At 41.2% G+C, this 14091-nt stretch overlaps 1 protein-coding gene across 1 annotated transcript in view; it reads right to left on the bottom strand.

Moving 5' to 3' along the window:
• Positions 1–305: 305 nt before the first annotated feature.
• The window catches only part of LOC107584049 (ELKS/Rab6-interacting/CAST family member 1-like), a 198789-nt gene continuing 185003 nt past the window's right edge, over positions 306–14091 (bottom strand). The window contains exon 18 of the mRNA XM_016270453.1: positions 306–2537. Coding sequence (XP_016125939.1) covers positions 2400–2537 — 138 coding nt within the window. The 3' untranslated portion in view covers positions 306–2399. The remainder of the gene's footprint in view (positions 2538–14091) is intronic.

Raw genomic sequence — 14091 nt, 5'->3', positions numbered from 1 at the left:
TACCATAATGCAAAAAAAAAAAAAAAAAACAGTAATGTGGTAAAAAATAAAAATTTAAACAAAGTTATTTACTTCAATTTAGTGTTTAATTTACTGACTTCAATTTATGAAAAATTAAATAAAATGTTTTACATTTATTTAACTTTTATTTTGGATTTTTGGGGATTTTTAAAACTGTAATACAGTATTTTTTTGTGATCAGAATCTCGTGAAAAATATGATTAAGAATAATATGAATTACAATAATAATAATAATAATAAAACTATATCATAATAATAATATTACTTAATTGAAATGCCTTCAGAATTTTGAGAGAAAATGTGCTTCGTTTTCATGAAAATAATGTAGCTTCATTCCTTTTTATGCAATATATAATTTCTTATGATTTTGGCGTACAATGTGACCTGAATGCATTTTTATGAAATTCACCCAAATACATAAACCCGTCTTTTAGTCTAACTCATTCAGAGACAAACAAACATGAATCTCTGGAGAACATTATTCTAGTACTAGTTACAGCTACTAGAGTTGCAATCAAATCTGGGTAAAGCGCACGTTTGGCCCCACAACACGTGGCAGGTTCCCTCATAACCAGGGCATGGGCATGAGGAGAGGTGGTAGGGTGATACGGGAGCGTGTGAGAGAGAGAGATGATTATATTCGCTGTGATCTTGTGCTGTTTGTCTTGTCTGTGGGGCTTATCGTGCAGAGAGGAGTATGACTAACACAACACAGCAGGTCAGAGCCATAAACTACACACAGGCATGAATGAGGGAGGGATGAGGAGATATAGAGAGAGAAGAGCAGAGGGCACGTTACGCCCAGTGTCATCCACAGGGGAAGTCGACTCTGGACTTTAAAGCAACGGCCGAACACGTTTATCACAAGTTGAACGAGGTTGTATCTTATCACTCCAAAAAGGGACACCCAATGGCAACGGATATAGACCCATATAACCATAAAGTGAAAGAGGATACACCTGCCGGCTGTGCTAACAGAGACGCCCGGGTCTGAGGATGATGATATGAAGCCAAGCAAAGAGAAAGACAGGAGCATGATGGTACATGCGAGATGCTTGGGATCAAAGCTTGATGATATCTCAGAAAGCAACCACAAAAAACAACTTCCAACTGTTCAAAAAAAAGAGAGAGTGGAATAAAGCAAGAGGGTATATCTAAACAGCTACTCTTATTTGACCTTACCCTTCAAGAAAAACCTTGTCGAGCAAAATCGAGCAAACTGAAAGACTACCGCCAGTCTTCATCCCAGTGTGAGACCACATCGTTTTCAAAGTACGGAATGAGTGATAGGTACCTATTTTCCTATTCCAGTGATGTGTGGCAGCTGCTCTCTGATGATGAGGCACTTCTGCATCCACAACATCTGCGTCTGCAATACACCCTCTGTTTTACCGCCCTCGGCATCATCAGAGAGCTATAGAAAAACACGAGCAAACCAAACCTGCCACATGCAAAGACAAATGTTAGCAGCAATAAACCTACAACTTCCAAGGCAAATAATTTTCTTCCTCTCACCTTTAACAGACACAAACCAGGGCTGTGGTTTCTTTAGCTGGTGACAGGTGCATACGGGATAACATTACCCATATTGTCCGTTTTGTAACTTTCATGAACGAGACTTGGGGAGGAAATCGGCCAGTAACCAAGTCAATAGTAAATTCCCAGATGGTGGGGGTTGCAGTAATCTAAACCCGCTACTGACTTCGATAGTAAAAGTAGGCTATGTTTAAGTCCACGCGGACTGTCTGCTGGCACAACCGGAGCATTAACCAAGTTTTGAGTGAAACCAGATGGTTCGAGAGTGCAGGAGTTTTGCCCTGCGCGAATGACCCATAATTTAACGTCAGTAACAAAGCATCTAGAAAAAAGGGAGAGGAGGAGGGAGGGGGAAAAAAAATCTAAATTGCTTCAAAACGGTTTCAAAATCCTGCAGCTTTTAAAAGCTGTGGCAATAGTGTATATCAAGATAAGGAGACTATTTCCTGACCCTCATAGAGAGAACTTCACCTCCCGCAGGATGGGTTTAACTGAATGAGTGAACATGTCTTATAATACTAAGCTTCCTGCCGCCCGTTTCCCTCTTTCGGTTTCTTCTTCCCCATGTTTATGTGAGTGTAAACGGGATTCTGAAGGTGCGGAGGGGATGAATGTGGTGGTAGGAGAGGAGAAGGAAAGCCCACCATTCGCACACCCCGAAGCCAATCCAAGCGTGCACTTGACTTGTGAGCTGTCAGTCTTTCCCGTATGTGTCTGTCCTTTGATTTGTGCATGTGGGTGAGGGTACGAGAGTTTGTGTCTGTGTGCTGGCATTCTGTGAAACACAGAAGAAAGGGAAGGAGAAGCAGGAAGAGTGAGCTCCGTGATCCGGTCCGGTCCGGTCAGCAGGACTCCTCCAGAGCGTTGACCACTTGCTCCAGGATGTCCGGGCAGTGATCGGCAATCTGTTGCAGGACGGAGTTTGCATATTCCTGTAGTTCGGCACTCTCTCGTTCACACTGCTCCAGCTCGGATTCCAGCTGTGGAACCAGAGAGAAACAAGTGTTTGTTAATATTAAATTTTTTATATCCATCATCCTAAATCATTCTATTTTTTGAGCTTTGCTGTCTAATATATAATGACTTTATTCCTCATATGTTCAATTTGGCTGCAAAGTGCACATAATATTCCACAAATGTGTTGCTGCATAGAGTTCTGGAGTAAAAAAATTAAAGCATTCAATGTGAATTTGGTAATGGTTGATTTTTCAAAAAAAAATTTGCTGATTTTAGTGAAAAATCTGCGGAAGTTTGTGCAATGGGTTTAATTTTGGTAATGTGTGTTGAAATTAAGAGTGCTAGACCTTTACCGGTAGATAATAGTTAGACATAATTAATATGACAAAATATTTAATAAACAAACACTGAACGAGAGGTTAAATGAATGCTATATATAATCTCTAAAAATGTCTAAATGTCTTATGCAATATATAAGTTTAGAATTTTTTTAATAAAAAAACAAGAGAATACTGATTAAGTATATGATTTTGTGTATCAACTGCATTATTACACTTTTAAACACACACACACACACACAGTCTCTGACTAAGATCCCACTGAACCCAGACTGTCCCGGGACCCCGTCCGTGGCCTCTGTTTGGCCCTATCTGGACAATCAACGTTTCGTGGCGCAGTACCGCTTTTAAATTGCTTTTCGGATTTGAACACGAGCCACTGAACCAAAGCCCATAGAAAGTGGAATATTTCACAAAAACCCACAAAAGTATTTTCTTTGGCTCTCCTGGCCTATGAACGCCAACTTTAACAAGGTTAATGATAAAGACATCTGTAACAATAACTGGAAGTAATATTCATACATCATAAAATATGCTTCCCTTTCATGTGTGTTTTTGTGTAGGTTTGGAACGTGCAACTATTTCATAATTAATGAATCAAAACATGCCACGGTGGGTCACCGGGGGCAGGCGGAGTGATCCGTCAGACGGGTGTTTGCACAACTGCAGCGCAAACATGCTGGGAAGAGAAATCCCGCCACCTTCACGAGTCACACAGCTAGTGCTAATGCGATGCTAGGCGCTCACAGGGTTTGAAAAGGGAGGAGATGGATATGCCTGAGAAAGTCTTTCCATCTCAAGGCCTCTGAGCAAGGACTGAGAAAATGGGGCTGATCAAATCCTGGATTTCGGACCTGGGCAGGAATTAAGAGGGCATAATAATGCAAAACACTGACAAAATGCTATGCAAGAGGGACAAAATGGCTAGTTGAGAAGTCCAATTTCATAAGGCAAAGATGTAGATGAAAACATGCATCGAATTATCAAAGTAGATGTATATAGTCAACAAAAAATGTTAATTCAAAGGCTGATACCGATACTGAGATTACAGTGTTGCTGGTGTCCAATATAATGCTGATATATACATTACCAAATGCAAATGTTGCCTAAATGAAATGACCACCTATTTCACATAATATTTTCTCAAAGTGCACCAAATTTAGTACAAGTTGATGCAAACGGCTGATGATCATCTCCAAAACCTACATATCGGACTATCACTGCTTCGTAAGTCATAAAATGTGAGCACATTCTTCAAAAACGGCATACTCTAAAATAGCGAAATTATTAATCTCAAAGATTGGGAGTTCATTAAATCAATAGAAAGCACTGAAATCGCCCGACGGGTCATTAGGTGAGGGCCGCCCTGGCCCGATTTAACTTCTCATGATCTCGTCACCTGTGACGACACTCCTGGGAGGCTGGAGTCCGATGCGTTGGCCTGGCCAGGAGAAAAGCAAAGATGTGATGGAGACGAACGAGTGAGGGAAAGAGGAGGAGTGTATTGAGTCATGAGAGGAGGGTTAATGAGCCTCATCGGGGGCTGATGTATGGGTCTGCGTGAGGGCGCAGTTTGGCAGAGCGCCACCGCTGTAAGCCCCATTAAGAGCAGACAGTGGAGAACTGGAGGAGATGGAAAGACTGGCCAGGGGGCGTCTAACGCTGCCACACGTGTGGCCCACTAGGGCTAGAAGAATTGAGCAGGCATGTGGAAGTTTGAGAAGACAATGCTACTTTTAGGGTGCTGGCAATCAATGTTAATGGTTACATCATTACGTTACTCCTGCAGAAAGCTTACAGCATTTTACACATCACATGCTTGGTCATTTATTATATTTTTGGCTAATTTGTGCTTTCAACAACCAACAAGAGTGCAGCACGCTCTGCTCTGATTAGAATCCATTCCCTGAAATTTTCCATTAAAGTTGGCAGATTTGATCATCTCCAAAACCTACATATCGGACTATCACTGCTTCGTAAGTCATAAAATGTGAGCACATTCTTCAAAAACGGCATACTCTAAAATAGCGAAATTATTAATCTCAAAGATTGGGAGTTCATTAAATCAATAGAAAGCACTGAAATCGCCCGACGGGTCATTAGGTGAGGGCCGCCCTGGCCCGATTTAACTTCTCATGATCTCGTCACCTGTGACGACACTCCTGGGAGGCTGGAGTCCGATGCGTTGGCCTGGCCAGGAGAAAAGCGAAGATGTGATGGAGACGAACGAGTGAGGGAAAGAGGAGGAGTGTATTGAGTCATGAGAGGAGGGTTAATGAGCCTCATCGGGGGCTGATGTATGGGTCTGCGTGAGGGCGCAGTTTGGCAGAGCGCCACCGCTGTAAGCCCCATTAAGAGCAGACAGTGGAGAACTGGAGGAGATGGAAAGACTGGCCAGGGGGCGTCTAACGCTGCCACACGTGTGGCCCACTAGGGCTAGAAGAATTGAGCAGGCATGTGGAAGTTTGAGAAGACAATGCTACTTTTAGGGTGCTGGCAATCAATGTTAATGGTTACATCATTACGTTACTCCTGCAGAAAGCTTACAGCATTTTACACATCACATGCTTGGTCATTTATTATATTTTTGGCTAATTTGTGCTTTCAACAACCAACAAGAGTGCAGCACGCTCTGCTCTGATTAGAATCCATTCCCTGAAATTTTCCATTAAAGTTGGCAGATTCTGTCTAGTATGGACATAAAATTAAAATTGCGAATGGTTTAGAGTAATTATTAATCTCAAAGATTGGGAGTTAATTAAATAAATATATGCACTGTGTCAGAGTGAAGCGCAGCACTGTTTTCTTGAATTTAGCATCAATGACAAATTTTAAATTCAAAAATTTCCCCCAAATTATGCAGCCCTACTTTCTAGAATTATAAAATATAAAGTATTTTATGATATGTTTGTGTAACTTTTTCTTACTCTCTCCCCCAGAGTAGTAGTTCTACAGTATGCTTGGCTTGTGGTTGTTTTTCTGAAAGGTAGTTTATAAGTGTTTATTCCTCATAGTTCGTATGCAATGAAATTTATGCTATGTATATGCATAAAGTTCATGAATGAAATTAAAAGAGAAGCAACATTACTTATATTGCGTACATCAAGTAACGCATATCTTTACTCATAACTCCCAAAAAGTAATATGTTAACATTAAAGGCTGGACTACACTACACAACTTAACAATCTGAACACTAGATTTTCCTTCACTTGCCAATTTTGTAAATGATTACAGAGAACTGAGCATCATACAGTAAACAACTGAGGTTCACATACTACTTTCACGTCACCCAGAACACAACAAATGCAGAAACATGCGCCTCGTTGCTAGGAGATGCATGAGAAATTAAAACAATGTGTTCTAAATACAGCTCAAAATATCAAGCATGTTTAATATCCTCCAACTGGATGGAATCATAGTTTAAACTTAAAAAAAAAAAACATTTTTGCCTATCATACAAAATCTGCAGACTGGCTTTGACTTTTGTCATCTAGCAATACATCCAGACTGCAAATCAGGGCAAAATTATGTAAAAATCAAAAGTTGTATTGTGTATTCCATTCTTGAGAGTCCTAAGCATTATCCCAACATTGCTGCAAAGAGATCTGAATGTAAAACAAAGTGATTTATACAGCATAACATATTGCTGTACAAGCACTAAATATAAAAGTTCCTTTAAAATGTTATATGCAAACTAATACCTGAACAAATTGAACAGGTGCAGCACGGACACATACAAAGAAGAAGCTCCTCGGTGTGACAAAAGGACCATCCATTCCTGTTTTATGACTGTGTACTTAGCAGAAATCCTCAAAAAAACAGAGTTATAAAGATAATAGATATAGCACTCCATACAGGGAAAGTATCCGTATCTGTCCCCACACCAGCCTTGACCCGAAAACATGAGGAAATTCGAGAAGATGAGAGACAGAGACGAGGGAACAGGCGAGAAAGGAGCGCATTATCATGTGTTATCGTTGCAGATTATTGTCAGGTGTTATTGTCTGCATATGGTCAGCCTCCTCCGCCTGTCTTGATAAACAACAACTACATTAATGAGAGCAGAACAAACCATCAGCGGACCATCACAATCAGACAATGACAGGACAGTCTGGACTGTGCTGACGGCACTGACAATGACTCAGAGAGGATGTGTTTCAACAAATGCTGGGCCACACATTTACGCCTAGAGTGGCACATGGAGATCAAACGGCTGAACTCAAACCCTTCAAGCAAATCCGCTCTCCACATCACCCTGGATGACACAGCCTCATCTCTGCAACGTATACTCATCCAGATCCTCCAATTTAGTGGGACAAGGGGAATGTTAACTAGTAAGTTCTCAACCCCATAGCTAAGGCAAAAACGGCAATCAGGAGCATCCAAGACCATGGCTAACAAGCTCCAATCAAAAAAGAAAGAGAGAGTGTGAAGTAAAGGGGGATCTGGAGTTGTGGATTGACCGCCTTCTGCTAAAGCAATCAAGACTTTGTTTAATAAATCTGCATAACGAAATAACACCATTAGCCTTTCCCTTAAATGTGACACTGCTACAGTGTTTTGAGAGAAAACAATGACTCCTTTAGCAGGAAACGTTGCTCTTTTTATCACGGGACCGTATTAAAAGGTCCTCATAATTATTTTTCGAGGAGGCGGCGGCGCTGATTTTCTCCTCATTTTTAAGAAAATCCCCCTCAAAAAAAAACTTTGCGCCAATTTTCTCCTCCAAAAAAATAAGATGAAGTCACCCAAAGCTCCTTTCTTGAAGGTTCTTCTTTCCAGGCCAAGCTTAAAATGCTCCCCTCTGGTGTTCTTCTGCTGGTTCTTGTGTGCCGTTACCTCCACCAACCCGACACACCTCTTGGATGGAGGTTTTACCCCCTTCCACACCACTTATTTTCCAACAGGAATGAGCTAGATGAACTGTAGTCTTTGCCTTGGATGGCACACTGCCCATGGACACATGCATACTGCACGTATTGCTCTAATCTGATTGGATTTACACAACTTCAAAGGTGCATCAGTCTATCTGGAAACAAACTCAAGATGAGCTGTATTTGCCAATGGCAAACATGCATCAAATTGGTTTTGGAAAACTTTTGGATGAACAGAAATTCTAATGACAAAATCTACACGGAGTCCTGTTATTTTTTTCCTAGTGTTTTCTCTACAACTGATCATGGACCAACACTTCTGTGCAATTATTTGAGTTTTATCTTTCATTCTTTTGTGGTAACAACCTTTCAGATAAACCTGACCCTGAATGACAAAGCAAACCGTGGTTGGCCGCTTTACTCATCAGTCAAACAGTCTCTACCTTGATGGGTCTTGGACAAAATTGCAAAACCATTGACCTTTGTCCCTGTTCCAGCTGCAGACGCAAGTCTCTGAATGCAAACTCTTAATGGAGAGTCTTAAGAAGAGATTTACACTCCATCCTGACTGCTACGGTTGGGTGGCTACACTACGCTTTGCTCTATCTTTGTTAGACTAAACCCTACACTACTCTCTTTGCTCTCTTCTTATCCTTCCCTTGGCTCTCCTAGCTTCTTAGCAGACACACAAACATATCTCTAAAAATGGTCTCTTTGGATCGTGTTCAGCTCATGACGAGTTCTTTCCCCACTTCCTCCTCGTTAGAGCAGGAAGCCTCTGCGGCTTTATAAGAGCCACTTAAACTGGGATCTCTCTCGCCCTTTCTCTGTTTGTCTTTCCCGTGCTTATCCTCTTACTGTACTTACAGCATCCTAGTAGCTTGACGAACAATTTCATCTTCCATTTCTCCCTAATTTTCACCCCCAATTTCTGAACTGAACACTCCCAACCTGACTAGCCCCAGTGCTGCTTTGCAAACTACCCGAGCCAATCAGAATGGAGGGGGCGTGGCTGTTTATAAAAAGCAACTGCATAGCGACTGCATCTGATTGGAACCACCCTCTGCCTCATCTGCGGCCGGATCCGTGCACCCCATCAGTCAAGTGTAATTGAGTTTCAGGGGGGAACGCGGACACACGAGTCGCACCCCTGCCCACAACTTTGAACGAGGCTGAAGGACTTCAGCGGAGTAGGGCACATATTATGAAGTATGCGGTCAAGTCAGGGACGCAATCATGATCGAAACCCAGATTGAAATAACTTTAGTGTTAACACCCACCACAAGTTGATGAAAGCCCCAGTTTTGATTTTTGCGCTGCTTAGATATTTTTCGTTTTTGTTTTTTTCCCCCCTTCAATGACTCAGCCCAAACTGCCGCAGGGGCTTCAGGATGCATAGGGATACATTACAACCACATTCCTCCACAGGCTCCGAGCGGCGCAAACTTTCCTAACTGCTCCTAACGATCATGGCTAGACTGTTGTGAATCCTCGTTTGCTAACGAACAGGAGACCGAGCTATGTGAAATGTCACCACTGTAGTAGACAAAAAACAGCAACGTCAACGAGCCAATCGGTTTTCTATGGCAACGGATATTAATGGAACGGGCCTCACCCTAAACAAACCATCCCGATGGTTAGCATGGAAGCACTCAGCCTTTAAAAGAGCCCAACAGGCTATTTAATATTTGTGGAAAATAACCCACTTTCATAAAGCCCTTCTCAATCCTTAACGCCTTTTATTAATCTGATAGGCCCTGAATGAGCTGTAAGACTCTTAATATGGCTGCCTACTGGCTTAGACTGTGAGCAAAAAGAGGAAGGAGTCGGATACATCACGGTATCTTTTTCCAAGCCAAAGTTCAATCCGAAACAGATGCCATGACTGCGAATGGTGTGGGTTTTGTCGCATGTGAACACGCAAATAAAGCCATCAGAAAGGCAGCGCCACAGACTGACAGCTCCCCTCTTGGCAGGATGATTCATCAGTTGGCCGATAGAGTGACAAACCTCAGAAATATTTAGTGTTTAGACTGCAGCCCCATTTTTCATTACTTTCAAAGGACGGAAGAACAAATAAACACACATAAATACATAAATGAAAATCAGAACATAGCTACGATTGAAATGTTCGCTTCTATAGCACGTCAGCTGGTGTAGTTTATGCTGTTGCGGCTCGGTCGGTGTAACCCAAGCTCGGGAACTCAAAAACCCGATTCGTCAGGGCGCGAAAATCACAATAAACCTGCTGAAGTATTTCGCTGTTTGCCTTGGCGGCTTCCAGCTGAGAAGGCTCAATCGTGCTTATGGTTTCATCATTTGGGGGTATTTATTTCATATATTATTCTTCCTCTCGCCCCGAGTCGAATGTGTTGCGAGACAAACCCTCGTTCCAGCTCTGGAGTCTGAGGTGCTTTCATACATATTCGCTGGGTGGGAAAATAAAGGAGAAGCGAGCCCTGGAACAGACAAGCGCGGGACACAGAGGGCTCATCTCGCATCGCTTTGAAGATGGGACCGCGCTTTCCCTTGCTCTGGATGTTTAGGGGTCGGTTGAGAAGTTTTGTTGGTTTAGCCGGTCAGCACCCCCTCAGGATTAGCACTCGTTGAAACGATGTATTACAAAAACAGCGTTTGAGAATGGGATTTAGAAAAACTCAGAACAAAAGGAACCGAAGCAACAGGACGTGCTCGAGACTTCAGTTCAGATTAGAGTCTAAAAAGATGATTTTAAATTTTTTGGTGAAAATCACTAATGCTTAACCAGCAGTCATGATGTTGTAGGGTTTTACTACGAGATTGCTAAGGCATTCAGAGTGTTTTTTATTCTTTATGATGTTCTTGTTTCTAGACTTGACCTTCAAATGTAAGTCTAAGGTTTTTTTTTTATCACTTTATTGTCCTCCAGGTAAAAATTGTAAATCCACACAGTTTGAGATTTTACCCATGTCTGTGTGGGACGAGCTATAAATCAAAGATTAATACTAGGTTCATTCAGAGTGTTTTTTATTCTTTATGATGTTCTTGTTTCTAGACTTGACCTTCAAATGTAAGTCTAAGGTTTTTTTTTATCACTTTATTGTCCTCCAGGTAAAAATTGTAAATCCACACAGTTTGAGATTTTACCCATGTCTGTGTGGGACGAGCTATAAATCAAAGATTAATACTAGGTTAGATGTTTGTTTAAATCTGTACTCTTAAGTATGAACAATACTACTATTGATGCTTGCCTTAGCAATCAGTGCATCAAAAATCAATAAGTGGTCAGTCTATGACACCTCTGTGTCTCAACTCCTGTCTCTATGATGTGTTTGTTTTAAGGAGTGTTCATTCAGACAACCGCAGTTCAGACGTCTCTACTGTGTTAAAGTGTCTGCAGCCACACACCTTTGTGACTTTCAGATGACTATTACTGACACACGGCGTTACTTGAACAATGAAGTGAGTAAATGAACAAGAGGCAGAGAGAAACAGAGACGCTCGAAATGTAAAGGCCCACTTACAGCAGACATATGCACCGGCTCCATGTGTTTTCATTAATCGTGGCTGTGCGGGTTGTGGGCTTGTTCCACTATGTTTACCCCCATTTCCTGCCCGTTTAAATTACACTGCACTTACGCGGCCCTGGATTCATGGGCCTGTCAGCCTGCAGCCCGCCCCACTGGGCACAGACGCACTGCAGTCACCAACATGGCACATCAGGGGGCTAAACCAGGACCAGCTTCTGTTGCTTTTACCCAACAGCCCTTCCTGAAGAGCCCACCGGTGGCGGTCCATCAGAGGAGGTACAGGAGGCGGAGCTTCCGCAAATATCTATTCAAATGAATGTAAAAACTAAAATGATAAAAATCATAAGGGATGCACTTATATTATTAAATGTCTATAAAAAATGCACTTGTATCATGTTATACTGCAGATCACTTGTACTGCTTTTGAGGTGGGATATGGCATCACAACATTATAATGTATGGTATGAGAAAGTAATAATCATTTAAGATTTGCTAAAATCATTACATCCAACAGTTATAAAATTATAGTGTTATACATTTTATAAGTACAAGTGAGCATTAGGATTAGGGTTAAATTCAAATGCATGTCATCTTTTGTCATTTTTATGCATCTATTTGTGCTCAGATTTATGTCTTGAAAAAAGATATCTGTTCTGTTTTTCTTTCGTGTTCTTGAGCCAAGGAGAATATTAATCAATGCACGAATGCCAAAACAGGCTGATTAATACACTGATCAATCAAATGGATATGCAAATGACACAGGATATGTTTCCAAATGTGACCAAAAAAGGCAAAAAGGAGAAGAAATTAAATTAGCTTTCTTCTGTATCAGAGGAAACCTTTCAAGCCAATTAGCTTTTGGAAATACTTTCAAATGAAACAGGTGAAGAAAGATTATCAAACTTAGCCAGAATACTGGCAAAGTCTAAATGATTGAAAGATCTCATAAAAAAGGATGACAGGGTCATATAAAAATATGCTGCAATGAAGGAGCAGAGGTTGGAACATTTATCATAGTCCAAAAAGACGACACGATTATCAGAACCTACCATAATCTAGTACTGGTTTGATTTAAATATCAGACTCCCTGGAAAACTCCCTCACGGACCCACACTGGAACCCACAAAGATATCTGATGCCAGCTCTGACAGGTGTGAGCCTAAAAATCATCACAAAATCTGCATGAATCCTTATTGAACTCCTGATCTATCCGAAAGGGAACATCTGAAAACAGATGGCTAAAATAAACATCTATCGGAGTGCCAATCGGAAAAGAAACAGAGAGGAGAAGCGAGCGAAAGACGGATGAAGGTGCGCTGAGAACGAGAGCGGGAAGAGGGAAGGGAAGAGAATGGAGGACTCAAGGCCTAACAGATTATTTCTGTTCCAGCCCTGAGGTCATTAATAATCAATCTTCTCTAGTTCATGTTTTATTCAGAGTGACCCGTAAAATGCAAGACTCTCCCCTATTTATACAGCTGGCTTTGTGCTGCCAGATCACAGCCAGATGACTTTGGCCAAGGGCGGTCGAGCACTTCGTTTCTCTCCTCCAAGATTGTAAACTTTACATACTGATCTTAGATCAGCAGTCTCTAAAGTAAACAGCAGACTCAAACGTTATGAGAGAGGAGGTGAAACTGGCCACAGAGCATAACTGACAGTAACTTTCATCAAACAATGACTGCTCATCATAGACACAGCTGCAGTGCAGGAGAGGGGCGTCTCACAGCTGCGGACAATGTCACAGATGATTGCATCCTCTCAAGTAATTATTCATAACGAGGTATTGAAAGTAACAAAAAAGTATCATGGTATTACCACCATTGGGTTTAGCTACATTTATGTTATGTATACATACATATATAAACATAAATGTACGTGTATGTGTGTGTGTGCATGGCTAAACATATATTTTAAAAAATCTATATTAAAAAAAGTACCATGTTACTAAATGGCATGGTAACAAAATATATATATATATATATATAAAAAAATAATATTTTTTTTTATATGCACCATGGCATCCAAAGGTATCTGTACCACCACAGTACTCTTTTGTAACGGCATATTTATAACTCACAACCAAATAACCCTAAAGCTAAATTCTAAAGGCCTTATTAGATGTACAATGCACAATCATTTTGTTTTTGTTCCTGAAAACACCAATTCTTCATCTAAATGGGGTGCGTTTTTGGTGAGTCTATTGTCTTTGTTGGCTCTGTAGGTTGTATGACTGAGTGGTTCTTTCAGCGCCGGCTTAATCACCTTCCTGCATTCCAGCCGTTTAAACAGAGATGCAGTAACATCCTGTGAACAGCTCAAACCAAATAAAACAACATTACGCCATAAACAGGGAAAAAGAACAGGCAAGGAGGACGAGTAATAAAAGAAGCATTGACCACAACAGAGGACGTGCTGGCAGCAAGGCCTAATAGGCCGGTCTGGTGGAGTTTAAGTACTATATGAGTAGGAGTTCACAAGTGTGTGCTTTTGTGTGCATTATGATGTTCTTGTGTGTTTGCATTGTCTACGTCCTGATTAGTCTATACTGGTGATGCATTGCGGGCTTAGGTATGACTTGCGCAATTTTTGATTTTCCTTTCTGAGTAACTCCGCCAGTCGTCATTAAGAGCGAAGGGACAAGAGCTTTAGAAAAAAGCCCAAAAAAGTGCTGGGAAACAAACACAAGAAGATACTTCGAAGAATGCTCCAACTGTTTTCTCAATGAAAGTCAATGGGGTCCAAAACTACTCTAGACCCCATTGACTTTCATTGTATTGTATGGATGGAAAAAAAAAAGGACATACTTCAAAATAGCTTCTTTCGCGTTCAAGTTATAAATGTTTGGAAACAAC

Source organism: Sinocyclocheilus grahami, unplaced genomic scaffold (genome assembly GCF_001515645.1).
Source record: "Sinocyclocheilus grahami isolate Dianchi unplaced genomic scaffold, SAMN03320097.WGS_v1.1 scaffold56.1, whole genome shotgun sequence".
Taxonomy (NCBI): Eukaryota; Metazoa; Chordata; class Actinopteri; order Cypriniformes; family Cyprinidae; genus Sinocyclocheilus; species Sinocyclocheilus grahami.
This window is presented reverse-complemented; position numbering and strand designations above follow the sequence as displayed.